This window comes from Amyelois transitella, chromosome 16, assembly GCF_032362555.1.
Source record: "Amyelois transitella isolate CPQ chromosome 16, ilAmyTran1.1, whole genome shotgun sequence".
Classification (NCBI taxonomy): domain Eukaryota; kingdom Metazoa; phylum Arthropoda; class Insecta; order Lepidoptera; family Pyralidae; genus Amyelois; species Amyelois transitella.
The window spans coordinates 8,257,605-8,278,012 of NC_083519.1; the positions used below are offsets into that span (position 1 = coordinate 8,257,605).

General features: G+C 33.4%; 1 protein-coding gene across 1 annotated transcript; it reads right to left on the bottom strand.

The window, feature by feature from the left end:
* LOC106129755 (organic cation transporter protein) lies at positions 1–14,918 on the bottom strand. The gene is made up of 6 exons (XM_013328420.2): positions 14,502–14,918; positions 8,215–8,434; positions 4,009–4,264; positions 2,196–2,855; positions 1,044–1,219; positions 1–690 (listed from the first exon to the last, which is right to left on the bottom strand). Exons 1-6 carry the CDS (start codon positions 14,663–14,665, stop codon positions 526–528), a joined length of 1,641 nt encoding a protein of 546 aa, XP_013183874.2. The 5' UTR covers positions 14,666–14,918; the 3' UTR covers positions 1–525.
* Between the last annotated feature and the right edge of the window lie 5,490 nt (positions 14,919–20,408).

Genomic DNA, 20,408 nt, shown 5'->3' on the forward strand with positions numbered 1-20,408 from the left:
GGACACACATACACACAGACACAATTTTACAAAAACGCAAGTTTCAAATGTTTTAGTTATAATAAAATGATAGCGCTTGTTAAAAATAACAATATTTTTTTCTCAATAAGAAATTTATGAGGGCATATAAGAATATCATGGCTTAAGTTCTCTTAGTGTTAGTCTCTGTTATGTCCTCTCTTTGTTGGTTCACATTAATTATGTTTTTATTTGTGAGTTTGTAGCACACACTTTCTAAAAAACAAAAAACCCAGAACCGTAAAAATGATATCAAATCTTGAGTGTGATGGAGATATAAAGAGTTCAAGGCCTTATGACAGTGACTTTAAAGTAGCACATCTGAACTTTAACTAAAATCCTTTTCACACAAAGGTAGCCCAAGCGTAGAATGAAGAAGAAAGGGTGCGCTGTAAGAAAGCAAATGCAATAGCAGCACATTCCTCCAATGATTCGACTCGTATAACCGGGCGGTTAATAGAGCTACTCGTATGGGTTAGTGATGGGATAATGTTAAAACTTTTGAAACTACGCGACACCCTTCTCTGGTTCTCTTCTTGAGAGTCTTTCGGCTTCTTCCACTGTGTCTGGAAGCTGAACATTGATGGTTTCTGGTAACGTGAAGACGAGAGCAGCAGCCGTCAGCGCCATGCTGCCGAAGAATATTACTGGAAGTTGCTCGTAGTATTTGGCCTAAGGGAAGAATTTTTTTATTTTCATTAACTGGGGAGTTTTATGAAGCATTATTGATCATCAGAACTGTGGAGATCATTAAAGCATCATTGACTGCTGAAACTATAGTTTCTATGGAGTAGCAACAAGGATGCGGACTAGCCATGGGCTACCACTTATAATGTATCAAATAAAGATATCATTCGGTATAAGACTCATCCACCTCAAGTCTACACATTAAGTTACATAAAAATAATTTAATTTTGCCTAAAAGAGAAGACCGAACTCATACGCAATTGATTCTTAAAAAACTTTTTAAGCTGATTATGAAAGCATTCCTTTCTACAATATTTGAACCTTAATGTATCACTTACAAGTAAAGGAGTTTGTGGAGCCAACGTGGAACCGATCCTGCCTGTAGTCGAACATACAGCAAGCAGTGACTGCCTCACGCTAGTTGGGAAGACTTCCGATACGTAGATGTAGACAGAACTGTATGCTACTGTTATACTGAACTTGCCCAAGAGGTAGACTGTGAGGGACCAACCACCTGTGACAAATGAGAAACAAGATAGAAATAAAAAAACGTATTCCCTGGAAGATGACTGTTGTTTGCATAATAAGTGCGTTACATAGGTACGTAAAAGCTATTGAACTAAAAATGTGTTTTTTTTAAGTTAAGAAGTTTTTAAAGATCAAAATTTAAAAAAAGATCTTATAATTGGTAATAGAAGAGTCAATTTTAGTTGTATTGCTTCAGTACAAAAATATCCTTTAGATGGACTTAAAATAGGCGTATGTTTCATTTCACGCCTGAAATAAAAACTAATATAAACCACACATAGTATTTTCAAAGGCAAAAGCTAGTAAAAACGATCAAGTAAAGAATTCTTAAATCCCAACTCCATAGCTTTGGTGCCACGAAATCGGCTTAACTTAAATATTCCATTAATTCAGTCTGGCTGGCAAACAGTGATCGCTAAATAAGCGGCCGTCTCGAGGCTCGACAAGTCGGCAAATTGTTTTCAGATTATCAAACTGCCTTTTGTTCACGTCAAATTGTGTTTGGATGTGAAGTTTGTACTGAGAGTTTCGGTTCATTAATCTTGGAGATGTCGTTAAAAGTGACGCTTCACTTCGCTAATTACTTGGTCTGAACTGCGTTCTTATGTTTGGGAATGAATTACTAAAATAGCTATGAAAATTTATAGCTAAATGTGGATAAATTTAATAAGGTTGATCCAACAAGTTAACCTTAATTATTCATAATCCCTTACCTTACCCAATTTTCAACGACTATTTGCATTTCCACCCGTTCTAGGATTTCCAAAAGTATTTTAGAAGTGTATGCTTGCTTATATTAATATAGCTGAGTAAATTTAGCGAATTTAAAAAATTTTTACTTATCAGATGTGTGGTTAATGTGTCAACTGACCAAATATAGTTAATTTAAATATTATATTTTCCAAATTTCTGATTTCAGATCCGTCCTTCATAATAAATTTATTAAAAAGTAAAGAACTCACCAGCTGGTATCAGAGATAAACTGATGCACAGGAAAGCGCTCAGCACGTACGTTATAATCAACGGCTTCTTCCTCCCGAACCTATCCAGCACCATCAAACACACTATATTCCCCGGGATTTCCACTAAAACCACCAACATGAAGTTAACGTACTGATTCCCAGCTAATGACACTGAGTTGATTGATAACCCATAGTACACCAAAGTGCATGTTATCCATAGAAATGAGCACACAAACAATCTAGTCCTTATTATACTGGATCTCATAACACTGGCAAAAGTAGCTGTTTCTTTTGGCTTTATTTCTTGTATCGGCTCATCAAGCTTATCCTTTTCATTGCTGTTTAGAGATAGACTTTCTAGTTCATATAGTGTTGTAAAAAGTTCCGGTCTTATATCAACTTTATTAATATTAGCGGCTTTCTTCAAAATTTTTACAGCTTCGTCTTGACGGCCTTTGCTCAGTAGCCATCGAACACTCTCGTTTAAAATCCATATGTATGAGACTATGAACAGTGCTGGGGTGTAAATGACTCTTAGAAGATATCGCCAGTTTTGCAGCTGCCAAGCCAGTCCAGCCATTGTCACCGCTCCACAGACATACACTATGTTTATGAGAGTGTTTCCAAAAACACGGCCCTTTGGTCCTACTAATTCCATAGCTGAAAAAGAGATAGGTTTTGGTGTTGTTATGTACAATACCTGCAGCTCCATTTTTTCATTAACCGCCTTAGAGAAACCTGACATATACGGTATTAACAAAGAGAATATAACCACTACGTTTGGTATTAGGTACTATGAGGGTCATGTTTACTGTTTACAGTCATGTTACTGTCAACTGTACAACTGTCAAATCTACATTAAAATTTTGCGAGGCAGTTGTTTTTGTGTTAAAAATATAGTATAGTTGTTTTTGGTACCTCATAAATTATAATGGACTTATTTATATTGAACTTTCTTTCAAAGCGCTAATAGCTCAGCGTTTCACAAGATGCATAAAATATAATACGAACCTGACAGTGTTAGCAAATTTATATAAAAATACATACATATAGTCACGTCTTCATACCTTGCGGCTTAAACAGAGCCAACAGTTGAAATTACTGAAAAGCCACGTAATTAATGGGAGGTTTATAAGAAATCCTAGATAACTAAAGTAACAAAAAACTGACGCCCTAAGGGAGAACGCTTAGGGTTCAGTTAATAAAGGAGAGTAATTCTTTAGTCTGTACTTATATCTATCCTTCACAAAGACCGGCTTAGCACAATACCGTATAAACAATCTTATGGAAACATAACAAATGCTTATTAGGTTTCCACACTACATTCACAAGCTGGGAAACTTGCAGATATTACAGATGCTAATTAAAATACAGTGTACTTAGTAAACTTAAGACAAACAGGCTTAGTACAAAATGTGGAATGTACAGAAAATTGCCTTGTACCCGAAAAGATAATTTTCTGTAGTAGTGATTTTTTTTTTCAATATTAATAAATATTGTTAGATATTCCAACGTGGCTAACAGGACACTGTAGTCCCTTTTTTGGGGAGAAAGAATTAGAAAGAAGAAATAAATAAGAGATTTGCTCGTAAATTCTCATACATTGAGAGTATTATCAAAGAGAGGCCAAAGTTTGCATGTTTGCAATATAAAGATAGTTTAAAGTGCAAAGATGAGACGCTAACAATATCCGATTAAGAATAGATAACATCTGCTTTATGACAATGGATATTTTCACGACAGCCTAGCAAATTTTATCTAACAGTTACAATAAAGTGATCACATCTGCAAAATATCTAATTTACAATCTTACCCAACACAAAGGCGGTGGTGTATGCGCCCGCTCCGAAAGCGGTTTCAAGGAATTCGAATGCAAGCAACATCTCGTAATTCACAGAAAATGATCTCAGGATACCAAATAACCCATTGAACAGCGAAGAGATAGCCAGGGCAAGTTTTCGACCATATCTGTCTGATATGAACCCGGTCAGGGGCAGTGCGACGAAGAATCCGCCGTTGTGCATTGACCCTAGGAACGTTCGCTTCCAGTCTTGACATCCTAGGTTGAACTGCAATAAAGAAGAATTGGTTAATACAAGAACACGCTTGTTCATCTAATGGAATAGCCAAAAAAAGTCATTCATTGTCGGCTGGTTTAGTTTGTGAGAATGAATGAGTGATGAATGAATGAACGAAAGGATGGACAGAAGCAGATACATTTTCCGCTATATCTTTCTTGTTAATACATACATAGAATCACGCCTTTTTCCCGGAGGGGTAGGCAGAGACTACATCTTTCCACTTGCCACGATCTCTGCATACTACCTTCCCCTCTTCATGCAAGCTCGGCGGTTTCGGGTACTCTTGACCTGACCCTTTGCCAGGACGTCCTTAATTTGATCGTCTAGGCCTTCCCACCCCACCACTTTTACAGTTAATAACCATTAGAAATACAATGGCTATTGACTCAACTCTGTTGACTTAGTTCTAAACCAGTATTGTATATTTCTCGGACAGTGGACACTGTTTTCCTAACTGGAAGGGAATTAGAAAATGAATATTCATTTCGGAGACGGCCAATAGAATTGTCCAAGCCCAGGGATTAATCGGAAATAGCGTTCTTAGAACTAAAGGGTTGGTTAAGGTTAATTGTAACTATAGAGTGGATTACTCGTATATCAGACATAATGCTACTATGGTAGCGTCGAAATAATAAAATATGTGCTACTATATTCATATTACTAAGTATTAACTTTACTTAATTCACATAAAGTTGGTACAGATTATATAAAGATAGAATATAAAGTAGGTAAAAAAATTAAAACCAATCAAGGCTTACGAACTTCGGATTCTTTTTTTAACTCTCTTACCTTAACCAATTTCTAAGAAAGAAATAAAAATATTATTTTGAAACTAGTTTCGTAATTTATTTGACATTTTAAGTCGTATCCTGCAATGCTTAAGTTATTATAACTGACGAACAAGACTATATGTAAGAAAATACATATAGGTATACATATGGTCACATGTATATATTTGCGGGGTAGACAGAGCCAACATTCTTGAAAAGACTGAAAAGCCATGCTATAAAATAGCTTTATGATAGAATTGAGATAAAAGTTATTATTTGGATAGCCTACTCGAATTATGTGGATAAATCGAAAACATTACCTGCGTAACCATTTTTGTTAAGTTTGAAACACATTTTATTTAACCAAAAATATTTTATGGTGTGTACTGGTTGTTTAAAACAGGCAGATTATAAACGTCAATTAAAAAACTTTACATATTTGGGACTCCTCTTTGAGGTCGGAGAAAGACATAGAGTAGTTTTCATCCCGGTAAAAATTAAAGATCCCGTGGCATTTGCGAATATCTTGTATTATTTTGAAGGTGGCGCTAAAATCGCGCATGAAGGTGGCGCTAAACTCGCGCGTGAAGGTGGCGCTAAATTCGATCGTGTAGGTGGTACTGAATTCGCGTAGGCGAAGCAGCGGGTAAAAGCTAGTATAAATGAAAGATTGTGATCGATGCGCGAGCTCTATGTGCGATAACTCTATTCCAAAACACGCGATGTGCATCACGCGATAGGTGTAGCCATTCGCCAGACGATACGACGCGCGTACGCAAGTGTGTCACTATCGCTGCCAAATATATACATACATACATACAAATGGTCACGTCTATATCCCTTGCGGGGTAGACAGAGCCAAAAGTCTTGAAATGACTGAATGGCCACGTTCAGCTATTTGGCTTAACGATAGAATTGAGATTCAACTAGTGACAGGTTGCTAGCCCATCGCCTAAAAAAGAATCCCAAGTTTGTAAGCCTATCCCTTAGTCGCCTTTTACGACATTCATGGGAAAGAGATGGAGTGGTCCTATTCTTTTTTGTATTGGTGCCGGGAACCACACGGCCAAATATATATTAGTAATCTTTAGTTCATATACCGTGCCGTGTGGTTTCTGGAACTTCTGTATATGTTTCCATGCTGGTATGGTAGCGAAGAATAATCATGATTTCCCGTGCTTATTGTAAAAGTCAATAAAGGGAAAGTTAATAAAATTGGGATTTTTCTTTTAGGCAACCCGAAATTTTAATCTTAATTCTATCACAACCGAACGTGGCTTTTTAGTCGCTACTATTTGGCCTGTCTTCCCCGTAAGGGATAAGGACGTGATTATAATTATAACGTTGTAAACAGTAGTTCATTTGTATTTTTGTTTATAGCATAACAATAACTCTTGTAGTTTAGCCAGAGAAAAAAATCATTAAAAATGTTGGTAAAACAAAAATTTTATCTTAAAACTTCTAATAATTCTATTTCATTCTAACAGGAGCAAACCTTTAAACGAATAAAGGCCTTAAGTCTTAGAAATATTGTCGTATCAATCTGTAATATTCTATTGACACAAATAAATCAAGTGAAACATATATTAAACCTACAAAACACAAATTTTGGTACTGTAAATTTATTAGAACTACGAGTAACAAATAATCCCCGAAAGCTATATATGTCATGCATGACATACACATGTGTTTTCGACATTGGATCTTAATGCATAGAGTTGACATTAGTCTCATTCTGCGTTAAGTAAAGTTCCCCCGTAAACGAAAAACTATCGCTGTTTCGCTTATTTTTATGACGTGAAACGAGACGGCGATGGTTTATCGCGCGATAAAAACGGCGTAGCGCGTGCCATATAACGTGGGCTGTTGTACATATTTATGTGAAATGAAGTGTTAATAAATAAATAAAAAAAGTCAAAGTCAGTCACATAGTTTTGCTAGCGACTCCTTTTTCATACATACAATCCTACTCATAATATAAATGCGAAAGTTTGTGAGTAAGTCAGTGTGGACGTTTATTACTCTTTCACGCAAAAACTACTAAACCGATTACGATGAAATTTGGTATGTAGGTGGATATATGAGTGAAGAAGGTGGATGGATGTATGAAGTCGCGGGCGGCCTCTAGACATACATATAACCAAGTCTCTTACTAACTACAATTCTCCTATCTCTTAAAAAAACTAACAGATCAAGTCTTTAAAACACTGAAAGGTCACGTTCAGTACGTGGCTTAGTGATTGAATTGAGACTATTTTTTATTTCCCAAATATATAAACTGGTAAGAAACTATAATCTTTTTTTACAATTATTTGATGAAAATTCTAATATAATACAAAATGATTATAAGGAAATGTCAATAAATGTGTGCCGTGTGGTTCCCGGCACCAATACAAAAAGAATAGGACCACTCCATTTCTTTCCCATGGATGTTGTAAAAGGCAACTAAGGGACTACTTACAAACTTGGGATTATTTTTTAGGCGGTTAGCAACCTGTCACTATTTCAATCTCAATTCTATCATTAAGCCAAATAGACTGATCGGACATCAGTCTTTTCAAGACTGTAGGCTCTGTCTACCCCGCAAGGGATATAGACGTGACCATATATTATATATGTATGTATGTAAATAAATGTTATTCCCATTACAATGGACTATTTAAATATATATCTATGGCTATCGTTTTCCAAAACAATTACAAGTTGATTCATTCATCAATCACAATTTGACACCAATTATATACTATGTTTAAGTTACAAGTCAAAACTTTGTTGAACACTGTGCTTGAAGGCGAAGTGCGGTGTTAGTAAAACTAAGCTTGTTAGGCCTCTGATTTAAAGTTGTTCACTGCATGAACAAAGTACATTACTTGTATTTAATAGTGTGGTATTTAAGCATTTTCTAAAACAAACGCTAAAACCTCTTAAATTTTGTTTATCTATTTTTAAAGGTTTCTCTCATGTTTGGGTGTTGCGAGATACAACCTCAGCTAATATGTACATATTTTAAAGGTTAAATTTTATAGGGGTATAAAAAATAGATGCTTGCCGATTCTCAGACCTACTTAATATGCTCAAAAAATTTCATGAGAATCGGTCAAGCCGTTTCGGAGGAGTACGGGAACGAACATTGTGCCACGAGAATTTTATATATAAGATTGTACTCACATCTTTGACTGCGGAGTCTTCGTCACTATAAACAAAACTTGAACATTTTTCTTTTACCGACGTATCAAAATCTTCAGCCTTACAAGTCATATTTTCAATGCCTAAATTACTTCTTATAGGGTATCTCTCACATTTTGAAAACTTTTCACCCTTTTTCGGTATCGCGTATTCTAGCCATGTAGTTTCGTTGTAAAGCGTTTCGCATTCATGGATTTTGCATCTGTAACAAAAAAATAATGCAAATTTATTTCACAAAATATTAGAGTGAAGATAGATAGTTATATTTATATATTTAGTATAAAAATAATGAATAGTAAAATAAGTATGCATGAGTCGTGGCAAGTGAAAAATATTGCTTAATAGTTCATACACAAGGTTTACATACGAGTATAGGTACCTAGTAGTTGTCATGCCCTAAATCATTAATTTATTTCCAATTTTATTGTATTAATGAAAATATCTGGAATTTATAATCAACATAGCAAGTAAACCACGTGAATTGAAAGACCGAGGTTACATCACAGATTCAGAATAAAAATGAACAGAAATGAAGCTTTCAAAACATGAAAAATCATGCACTTGTTTTGTTTATGGTGGAAGCTTTTTATATGGAAATTTCTCTAAAAAACGTAGTTAGAAGGTTTATTTCACTCACTTTTAAAGAGTATCTACTGATTAATAATGTTTTTAGCGTTTTGCCGCTTATTACGCTCCACAATTTGTATTTGTATAGATAAGTTAAAAAAAAAACACGCACATATAGAGTTTAGGTAAAATATGAGTAGCGAGAATAAAAACTACAAAAAAGTATTACTTTAATTCGATTCAAACTATGTTAATTTCACAGTTTCAGAATTAAAAATTCCAAATAAAAAAAAAAACCTTTAAATTAACGATGTTTATGCTTGAAATTATCTACGGTAAGTTTGACTTCTATATTGTCCATATTTTACGAATTACCTCCTATCAGAGAGTGCACTGATTATATTTGCATATATTTGCGTACCGGGTGCGGTGAACGTATCCTACCGTTTCGACACACTGACATTTATCGAATAAATTAATAAATATACACAGGAAAGGCTTAATGTTTTAATTAGGATTCAAATAGTGACAGCTCCCGCATTATGGAACGCGCTGTTTCACTTTTTATAATGAAGTGGAACGGGACAGCGATAGTTTTACGCGCGATAGACATGGCGTCGCGCGTGTCATGCTACGGGGGCAGGTTGCTGGCTGATCTACAAGAAGAATCCTTCGCTTATAGTCTTTCCAAGACTATTGGCTCTGTCTACCCCGCAAGAGATATAGACATGATTATATGTAGTATGTAAAGATTTCTAGATTTGTTCTATGGAATTCTTACTCAACGGTATATTTTTATAAATTTAATATATAGGTACGTATACATATAGAGCTGGAAAAGAACTCTACTTATTTTAATTTTTCTTCAAATTTGGGACGTTGGCAACGACGACAACAAAAAAGTGGTTCGCACGCAATATATATTTTCATATACCAGTACTAAAAGAAACAATAAATATAGCCCCTAATTCCCATATATAATAGATACATCTTTGTTTCGTAACATTGTGAGAACACAAATCCCTATCACTAAATTCGGGAGCACAGACTATGCAGAACAGACACGTCCCGGCTCACCCAGATCCAGATATTGTCTCAGCCTGTATAGAATCACGGCCTCGCGAGATACTCGATACGATAGTCAACAACAGAAAATTAGCGAAACTACAGATTTGGTATTTCAGTTAAAAATTACAAGTTACTTTTAACAAATAAAGAACTTAATTGTAATTGGATTCTAAACGAAAATTAATGAAATTGATACTAAAATAGTCTATGGGAACTTTCATAATTTTTTAGTATTCAAAATATAGTATTTGGGCAAACAGTACTCGGTGTTTTTAACCGACTTCAAAAAAGGAGGTTCGACCACATATTCTACCAGGGACAACTTAATAGGATAAGTGGGATATATCAAATTTTATTGTTGACGTTAGAAATTCAAATTCATTTTATTTCCTTTAAAATATGTGTATACAAGGATTGTCAAAAATATAAGTCGTGTCAAACATACTTTTCAGATGAGGCGTAGGATATTACATTCGAGTCAAATATTTTATTAATGTAATTTAGTCAGTCTTATAATAAATTTACATTAACAAAACTATATGTATATTAGGAAGTTAGGAATCGGGCATAGACTTTGATACTTTTTTAAATGAAGTATATGGCAGAAAATCGACATAAGATGTTTGTATTTTTATCGTTTATTTGTTTTTACGCAAACACATTACCTGTAATATTGACATATATATTATTTAGGTTAATAGTTTGTTCTAATTTTACTTGTCATTAGAATTAGAAGGTAAAGTATTTAAATATTAAGTTGAGACAAAATACGGATTTCATTGAAAGAAACACAAATGTTGTAGTTATTCTTCTATATTCTCTATGTTTTGAAAGCGTGTCAATACTGAGGGATTGTATTGAAGGATTGGATGTAATAACATTTATACTGTAGAGTATCAGTTTTTAATTATATTTTATAAGAGTACTTTGTAACTTAGTTATTTACATTACACGAGTAGCTTTTATTGTGGATTTATAGAAAACATTTTTGTTTAGAAGGAAAGTTATCGAGTTATTATATCAGAGGTGGAAGTCTACATATTCAAGAAAATTTTTGAACCTATAAAAGGAAAACTGCGTACAAACTTATTTTACATATCTATTTATATATCTATTGAAAGCAATGAGTTATCTTTAGATAATCTATTTAAGTTTTGTTTTGGTTAAGGCATTTCATAAAACCAAGTTAAAAAAAAACTAAATAAACGTATTTATATGGGAAAATAAACTAAAATCTGATATGAATTTTGATTAATATGATTTATGCCATAAATCCTGTTCAATGTAGGTCTCTACTGTTAAAATATTATTTCAATTATCACAATATCTCTTGTGCTTCCATTCAGATCAAATCCGTTTTAGTGTACCTTTGAAATCGGATCTAAGATTGATTCGGGTCTAGGAATTGTTCAGCTTTCTAAATAACGTAATGGATCTAGACGTTTGTACTCCAGATATTTATTGTATGGTATATCAGATATAAATTACACAGCTTCTATAAAGCGGCTTTTCAATATTGACAATATCTGTATAGACTGAGAGTGGTTAAAGTATTATATACTAATAACTATATCAATGTCACTCTCTTTACAGTCAGGGATACTTTCAGGAGAACGCTGTATCGAAAATTATCAAGTGAATTAATAAAATGATTAAATGGAATCATTATTCAAAAAGGATTGTTAAATTATAAACCTATTATAAGTGTCATAAAATAATGAAGTGAAAAATATAGCTCCGTGAGTTTGAAAATAAGTTTACTATTAGATAACAAATAAGTTTACTATCACTATTTGAACCTTAATTCTTAACCCGTAAAGCTAAATGTGACCTTTCAATCTCCACGAGACTGTCGGCTTCGATTCCACCTTAAGAGATACAGATGTGATTATAAATGTATGTATATTATAACTTCTAATACAGGTGTTCTACTCATAATAGAAAGTTACATATACATAGTAAAATAGTACCAATTTTGTTAAGGAAAAAAACTTTCTTTTAAAAAGGTTGTTAGAGATTATATAGTCAGAGTCTCAATATAATCACTAAATCATCCAGCTAATTGTGACATTTCACTTCATTTTCTTCTTCTTGAGATCGAGACAGTGCAGACAGAGTCAACGCAGTGTTTACCCCACATAAGATTTTAGTAAGAAATCGGAGTAAGAAAAAAATTCACATTATACCTAAGGTGACAAAAAACAGAAATGTATCTTTTGAAGTAATACAGAACTTAGAAATTACGAATTGTACAAAATTAGCGCAGACATTCAGCATAATACCACATGCTTACATACGGTTGCATATCAATGCAATGCAAATCTACTCGTATCGTAGCGACGTGACGAAATGTCAAGTAAACAAGCTTAAGAACGTACCTATACAACATTGCATAGGAATTGTATGGTGTTAGATTTATTTTTGCTGGTAATCAGGAGAATAAAAATGTTGCGTATGTTAAATACGCACTTAAATCACGTGCTGGACTAAAGAATCGTGATGTGCCGATGACTTTTTTCTTAGTTATGGACAGTAGTTTGAGTGCTAACCGATGTTTACGGCGAGGAATAACATTGTAAGAAAACCTGCACATTCCTCAGCAACTGGTTATGTTATCAGATCATATCAGAAACGGCCTCTGTGGCTCAGCGGTAGTACGCTTGTCTGTGACACCGGAGGTCCCGGGTTCGAATCCCGGTCAGGGCATGATGAGAAAAGAACTTTTTCTGATTGGCCTGGGTCTTGGATGTTTACCTATATAATTATTTATTATAAAATATAGTATCGTTGACTTAGTATCTCGTAACACAAGTTTCGAACTTACTTCGAGGCTAACTCAATCTGTGTAATATATTCCGTATATATCAGTGTAATTTGTCCCGTATATATTTATTTATTTTATATTAGTTAGGTTCCCCTGCAAAGGTCAGATGAGAGTCGCTTCATGTAAAAACAAAAGTTAATTAACCTTTAAATTTATTGATTTTTACAATATACATTGGGAAAAGTACCTGACAGACACTGTTTTTTGTGCCTTATCAAACCAGCGATGAAGTTCGCACTAGATGGGAAAGAGATGGAGAGGTATTTCAAAGTGCCGAGAACCACACGACACCATGCAGTGATAATCGTGACTTTATGCAGTCGATATTAGATATTATTGTAATTAAAAAACCAATTAAAATGTTGCAAGTCAAGTACAGCAGTTATCATAAAAATAACAGTACCATCGTAAATAATACGGAAGAACAAACAAAGATATCAATGTCTGTGGTTGATCCGAAGGAAATAAAGAAACAACATAATAGAGTGATAAGTTTCATAGTAAATTAAATATTTATATAAACACAAGGAATTACGAGATTATACATATATGCTGTAGAACGTGCAAAGATTATCAGAATAAGACTATTTTGAGATAAGACCAGTTATACAAGTTCGAAACAGACTGCGAAAAGCAAACAGATGACATAAATTCTACTCGTTTGTTATAGAAGGTTGCTTTTGAATTTATATCATCGTCGAATAGTCTTAGTAAATTTTTATGAGATTTTAAAATTTTGATCTGACCAACGATCTGCCAATATTTGAATACCATACAAGAATGCCATACAGCCGAACGTGGCTTCAGGCTTTTCGAGACTGTTTGCTCTGTCTAACCCGTACGGGTAACACATACATTGTGTAACACATGAATACATGTATTAATGTATGTAGATATTATCTAAATTGTTTGTTTGTAATATCTTTATTGCACAGAAATTGACAGTCACAAGAAATAATACATACATACATACATAAAATCACGCCTCTTTCCCGGAGGGGTAGGCAGAGACTACCTCTTTCCACTTGCCACGATCTCTGCATACTTCTTTCGCTTCGTCCACATTCATAACTCTCTTCATACAAGCTCGGCGGTTTCGGGTACTTTTGACCTGACCCTTTACCAGGACGTCCTTAATTTGTGTAGAAATAATACAATGATTTTTTGTGTAAAATTTATAATTTAAATCGATTTCGTCTAATCAACAATCTCTGCGTTGAATATTTGAACCAATAAATACAAACGTACGTACAACGGAAAAGGAAATGAACAGTCGCCATATAAGGAAGATACAGTTATTAATATCCTGTTCATATTAACAACACAATGCCGTATTGTTATTTTGTAATGTAAATGTGCTACTCCTCCCGGGCAGGTTGTAAAATTTGGATTCTTCTATGAGACGAAGGGCTTTTAAATCACTATTTGAATGTTGACCGTGGTCTAAAGACTTTTTTCATAACTTTTGGCTCTGTCCACTTCGTAAGAAGTAAATTCGTGATATATTTATGTATGTATTAAAAATTAAGTCGATGAAATACAACAAACGATTAGAATATTGACTTGACCTACAAATATTACAAAAGCAAACCGGTCCTAAAACGCATCCTTGAGGTCCCCCTAATTTTACCAGGAAGGGTAACGATTTGTACTAGTGGAACGTAACTTTACGCATGCGCTTTATGTACTAGAGTAGCGTGTTAACTTGCCGAAAGATAACCTAAATTGAACTATGAATGATATGAGACAGTAAGAAAATAATAAGAATATTAACGCTATCGAAGGCATACTAAAGATATTTTACACGAACCTGTAGTTAATATCTGGAGCTTCAAAAATATATACAGCGCCGAACATTCCCGCCAATAACACAGGCAATAGAAGAATAGTGTAGTTGATTATATTATATTTTCCAAATGCACCCAACTCCGCCAAAATAGCGTCCAAACCCATCGCCGGCGTTTTTTCACTCATTTTTATATAATTTTTATTCTATATCAGTCTTTTCGCGAACACTTATTAATAAACTTAATACAAAAACTTCATCACAATTTTGTTATATTTATTTCGAAGAAAATTTATACACGGCCCCGAAAATTTCTACAGAAAATTAATTTTGACAGTTTCTACGCGCATGCGGCGTAAAGTCCACTGAATAGGAAATTTGACATGAGTGAATGTATCGAAATTGTATGCCGCAAACGTGTGACCTGCACTTGCTCACATACAAAAATAAACGCACAAAATGCGGCTAATATCAGTACGCCGTCCAAAAGATACCAGGCCGGTTCGTGACGTTATAATGAGGGATAGAGCTAACAGCACAATTATAAGCGTGAAGGAGATAGAAAATGCTGGCGTGATTTAACGCATGTTAATAAAGCTCCTACTTAGTTTGTTACGATAACGCTTCATACATTTTATGAATTTAATGAATGATATCAAGGATTAAGTACCGTAACTATTCATATAAATAAAGTAATATATAAAGGATTACTAATGAGTTTGATAAGCAGTGTTGTAATATAAATATAACTTTTGTAATTTAGTTTAACCAAGATAATGTAAATTGGGTTAAGCGGCTATTTCAGATGGTCTAATTTTAGAGTTTGTTTACGAATATTCTATTCGAAGATTTCAGTATATTTTTATAACAATATTACGGCGATGAATTATATTTAGGTCAAAGTAAATTCAACTTTAAGGTTTTAAGTGACTTTAGTGTTCTCCTTTACTTATTTAAAATTATGTATATTTAAGACTTTATTATTTAGAAACATTTTACTTAAACTTAATATATTCAACAATGAGCTACAACGGAGACTCTTATTCAGAACCTCTTTTTTTATTTCTAATTGATCTCTTTATTTATTTCATTATCACTCTTTTGATGGCTTGGTATCAGTTTCCGTTTAGTAACATTAATAATTCTATGCTTCAACTACGAGTATGTAGTGAATAGTCTATTATTTAACGTTGCCTAGCAAGCTGCTACAGTTGCAATCACACCCTGGTCTTGCTTTGTTCAAGATTCGGAACACAGCTCAACCTGTAGCAACAATGACACTATCTGAAGTGTCTCCACAGCAGAATTGTTTGAGTCTGCACCAAAACTAGACCTCTGAAGTGATTGTAGTGTGTAGTACGTACAGGGAGAATAGATAATACAATTAGTTTTACTACGATTTCTTCCGTAGTATAAATTATTGCTTATTATTAATTATCATTTATCACTCACGTAACTTTTTTAAGTATATATACATATTTAAAGTGTTTTTCCCCTTCGGGGGAAACCCTTTCGGGGTCGACAGAGTTGAAAGACTCAAAAATATTGAAAGTCAACTTTCAATTGGATGGCTTGATGACGGAGAGGTAAGATTCAGATGGAACAGTTCAGTATGGAACCCAGAAAATATTTACATGTTACCGGAAAATAAGAAGAACCGGACGAACAGGAAAGTTAGTTTATAAAATTTCCATGTCGACTCCAGACAGATTTCCATAAGATAATTCAACAATTCATCTCTCGTTTAGAATCCTACGAAATTTTATAAATTTCCGAGAAGGTTTATAAGCTTGCGGTTTTTGTTGTTTTCCGGTGACATATACACCACAATTTAATAGAAATTTTGTTATAACAAAATTACGGAATTCATTGTTTTTGTCCTCATAAGATGAGCGACATTTGTTCAGTTGTTTGGCGACAGAATGTGTCATTCACCCTTCCTTTTAACAGATTATAATAAATGATAATCTTGTTATTTATAATATTATTAAAAAGTATGTAGTACCTGGATTGTGATCTGTTAACAGTAAGAAAGCTTTATGTCCTTAATACCATTTTGAAACTGCATAAAACCCTAAAACCAAATACTTCCTATTTATCAAAACGCAGGAAAATAGCAATTATAGATAAACCAGTGGTTAGGACAACTTTAGCTAGACGACAATTTAAAACTCAAGCAGCACATTTGTACAATAAAGTTAATAAAAAAATTGATATCTACTTACTAACTAAATATAATTGCAATAAACAGTTGAGTATTTGGCTAAAATCTATAAATTATGATGAAACTGAAGCTTTGTTGGAATATATAGACTGATTATAGTAACAACTAAAACCTTACTGGGCTTATATATATATATATATATACAGTAGCATAGATAAGTGAATAATTAAAAAAAAAAAAAAAAAAAAAAAAAATTTCACAATGAGTCATGCACATACTTTCATTCATTTGTTATAATCCACATTACACATTTGTAACTAGAATTAAGTTTTTAGGTACTGTAATACCATTGTTAAGGAAGAGCGTGGCTTTCTGATACAGGTGTTTCTCACTTAATAGAAGGTCACAAATACTTGTTTATACTGTACCACTTTGTTAAACTAATAAAAAATATTTTCATTTTTATTTTCATTTTCAGTTATTAAAGTGAAGATAACATTGATCGTGATCAGAACACAGTGATAATCAAATATGTCTATCCTTATTTGCTCCGAAGTGTACACATGCGGGCGATGAACTGACAGTAATAACATACAGATAAACATTGATAGCGCGTACAGTTAAGGTTTATCCTCCACTATTGAAAAATTCAATCATACATACAAACATATAACACACCTCTTTCCCGGAGGGGTAGGAAGGCACTCAGTCTTTAAATTATTGTGCCCTTCCGCTGATCCGAATTTCATTTTCATACATTAGTGTTGGGACCAACATACTGGTATGCACCACCAGACGACTTTTTGGACATCTTTAGACTACATAAAGGCATGCAGCGCCCTATTCACCAAGCTCCCCAGCTCCCAAGCATTCACTCTCCTTTCATTATCACCATCACGCTTTCCATACATACATATAGTCACGACTTCATCCCTTGCGATAAGACTGAAGACTTAGACAGGCCAACAGTCTTGGAAAGAATGAAAGACCACATTCATCTGAACGGCTTAGTGATGGAATTAATCACACTTTTAATCTGCTGTAAACATTGATTAAAAATTAAAAAAAACTCTTTAGCTTGCTCTGCTTTTTCTCCCAAATAAGTAATATTTTTTTGTAATTTCGAATTTTTCAGCAACCATTGCTTTTGTTTATTTTATCCATATATTCTTCAGAGCTTCGGATACACAGTTTACGATCTCTTGTAACTCCATAATCTAAAATTATAATATTTTATTAACCTACTTAAAAAGGAGGAGGTTTCTCAATTCGACCGTATATTTTTATCTGAAACTCAATTGCACTTACTCTTTTGACATCAAAATTTACTTATATACTAATAATATTACTAATTATAATAAAAAAGAGAAAATATTCTTATGGAATAATAGGTATAAACCGCGCATGTAATGTACATAACTTTATCTGTATTATATGTAAATAGTTTAGTTTAAAATCATTTATTCCTTTTTCATCATCCGCAACTCCCTTTAAGAATTTGGGAACTACATAATGCCCGTAAATATGATATTTAGGTTAATAGCCACTAAAAAGAATGATATCGTGAGGCTGTTGCATAAGATGTGATATAATTGGCGCAGTCAATTGAAAAGCATCAGTTACTAAGCGGCTTTTAGGCGACAAACAAATGAGCATATCATCAGTTTGCTGTATTTTTATATCATCAAAAGATTTACTAAGCCAGACTTATAAAAAAATAATAATTTTTATTTATTAGGCTATGCAGATATCTAACTTATTTCGAGGCTAACTCAATCTGTGTAATTTGTCCCGTATATAAAAAGGCTTCAATTTTACTGTCTGTATATTTGTACATATTATTCAGACGTTGGTTCAAAGCTCACAGACTTCACACACTGAGACACTTTACCTGCTAGGCAAGGATCATGCGAACTTTACAGCCTCTGTTTATCAGATTCGAACCATAATCTGTGTCAGATTCAAAAAGATTCGTTAACATATAAATGTAATACGATTTTCTTATTAAGACTTATCGAGTCTTGTATATTGGATCCTTATCCACGCGGCCATAAAACGCACGTATTGTGCCAGTGTCTCGATAAAATAAGGATAGCTCATTACACGCTTGCTTTTGTGATACATTCCCTTTGGTAACTTTAAATGCACCCTACTCTATTAAGTTTATATCTATTATTATTTTTTTATTATTTAGATATTTATGTACATCAAGGAACATAAAAATAAAACTTAAAATAAAGAGAAATTCAGTACAAGAGCACCACTTATTTTTAGAGATATTTCTTCCAGCAGGCCCACGACAGGAAAGTGTAAAGAAAGGCATTGGCTTGTAAACATAATAATTAAGATATAAACTTACATAAAATTACTGATATCAATAAACCTAAAACATCATAAAATAACAAATATCAAATAAATAAACATATCTGAATACAATATAAATAAATAGTGTATGCGTCACGACGACAACGACAGGTAGTGTTCTCTCACTCCCCTCTTAAAAAAATCCTACGGCGGCCAGCTATCAATTATCGTTTTCTGAGTTTTTTTTTTAAATTAATAGCTATACAACAAGGTATATTATAGAAATAACTATTACTTTTCATTGCTAGCCAATACAACTGCATGTGTCAACTGCAATAATATGGGATGAGTTCCCTTTCAAAGATTGCAGAGATCAGACGAAACTCGTATGTGGAAAAACCTGTCTTACATATTCCAGGATCATACTTGGACGTAATCAGGACTAAAATCTAGGAGAATGGTGAATTAGTAAGGAGTTTAAGTGGAGTAGGCAGCCGTATGAGTGGTAAAGCATTTTACTGCATGTGAAGTAACTAACACAAGTCTCGAACTTACATAGAGGCTAACTCAAACTGTGAAATATATATATATATATATATATATATATATATATGTATATATATGTATATATATATATATATATATATATATATATATATATATGTATATATATGTATATATATATATATATATATGTATATATATATATGTATTTTATTATTAAAGAAAAGAAAAGACACTATATATTGAATTTCAAATGTCGCTATGAAGCTCGTTCTTATCTAACAGAGGAAAAGCTGTTCACGTAGGACTAAGAATTTTATACCTTAAATCAATCGGTTTGGGTACTTAATTTGATTACCAAGAGATTAAGAGGTTGTGTATAATATTATAATTTATTTTTGCTTACTCATATTACGTGTATGGGTACCAGACATTAGTTATTAACAAACATTACCTGATCATTAATTAGATCAGGATTTTTGTTCGGTGTTCACCATTTCCTTCTTCACCTAATAACTGTGTTATACAATGAACATATTATCCATCAGTCCGAGAAACATGGTATACCGTACAATGTGACCACTAATCAGGATAATAGTAACAATTCTTTAATTATCCTATATTACGGCTTGGCACGGGTAGCATTTATATTATCTTCCTCTTGAATCACTCTATCTATTGCATAAAAATCCGTTGTGTAGTTTTAACGATCTAGCCGTAGATACACACATCGTACATATAGACATAGGGACAAACGCGCGACTTTGCTTTATCCTATGTAGTGATACAGAAGTAGTCACAGGATTAAAAGGTAAATTGATCGAAAGTTTTCTCATGACTTTAAATTGGAATTATAAATTGAACATAAATAAGTAATCCGAAATACCAAAGGGAATACACCAGAGTAACAGGCGCCCTAACAAGCCGAGTATAGAATGCTCATTTTGTTCAGACTACCT

What these genes read in the sequence shown, in the direction of transcription:
- LOC106129755 (XM_013328420.2), bottom strand. Translation starts at nt 14,665, where the DNA reads ATGAGTGAAAAAACGCCGGCGATGGGTTTGGACGCTATTTTGGCGGAG. An exon ending in CACCACCGCCTTTGTGTTGG is followed by an intron (nt 2,856 to 4,008) that starts GTAAGATTGTAA and finishes TCTCTTTTTCAG; the next exon opens with CTATGGAATTAGTAGGACCA. An exon ending in CTCCACAAACTCCTTTACTT is followed by an intron (nt 691 to 1,043) that starts GTAAGTGATACA and finishes TTCTTCCCTTAG; the next exon opens with GCCAAATACTACGAGCAACT.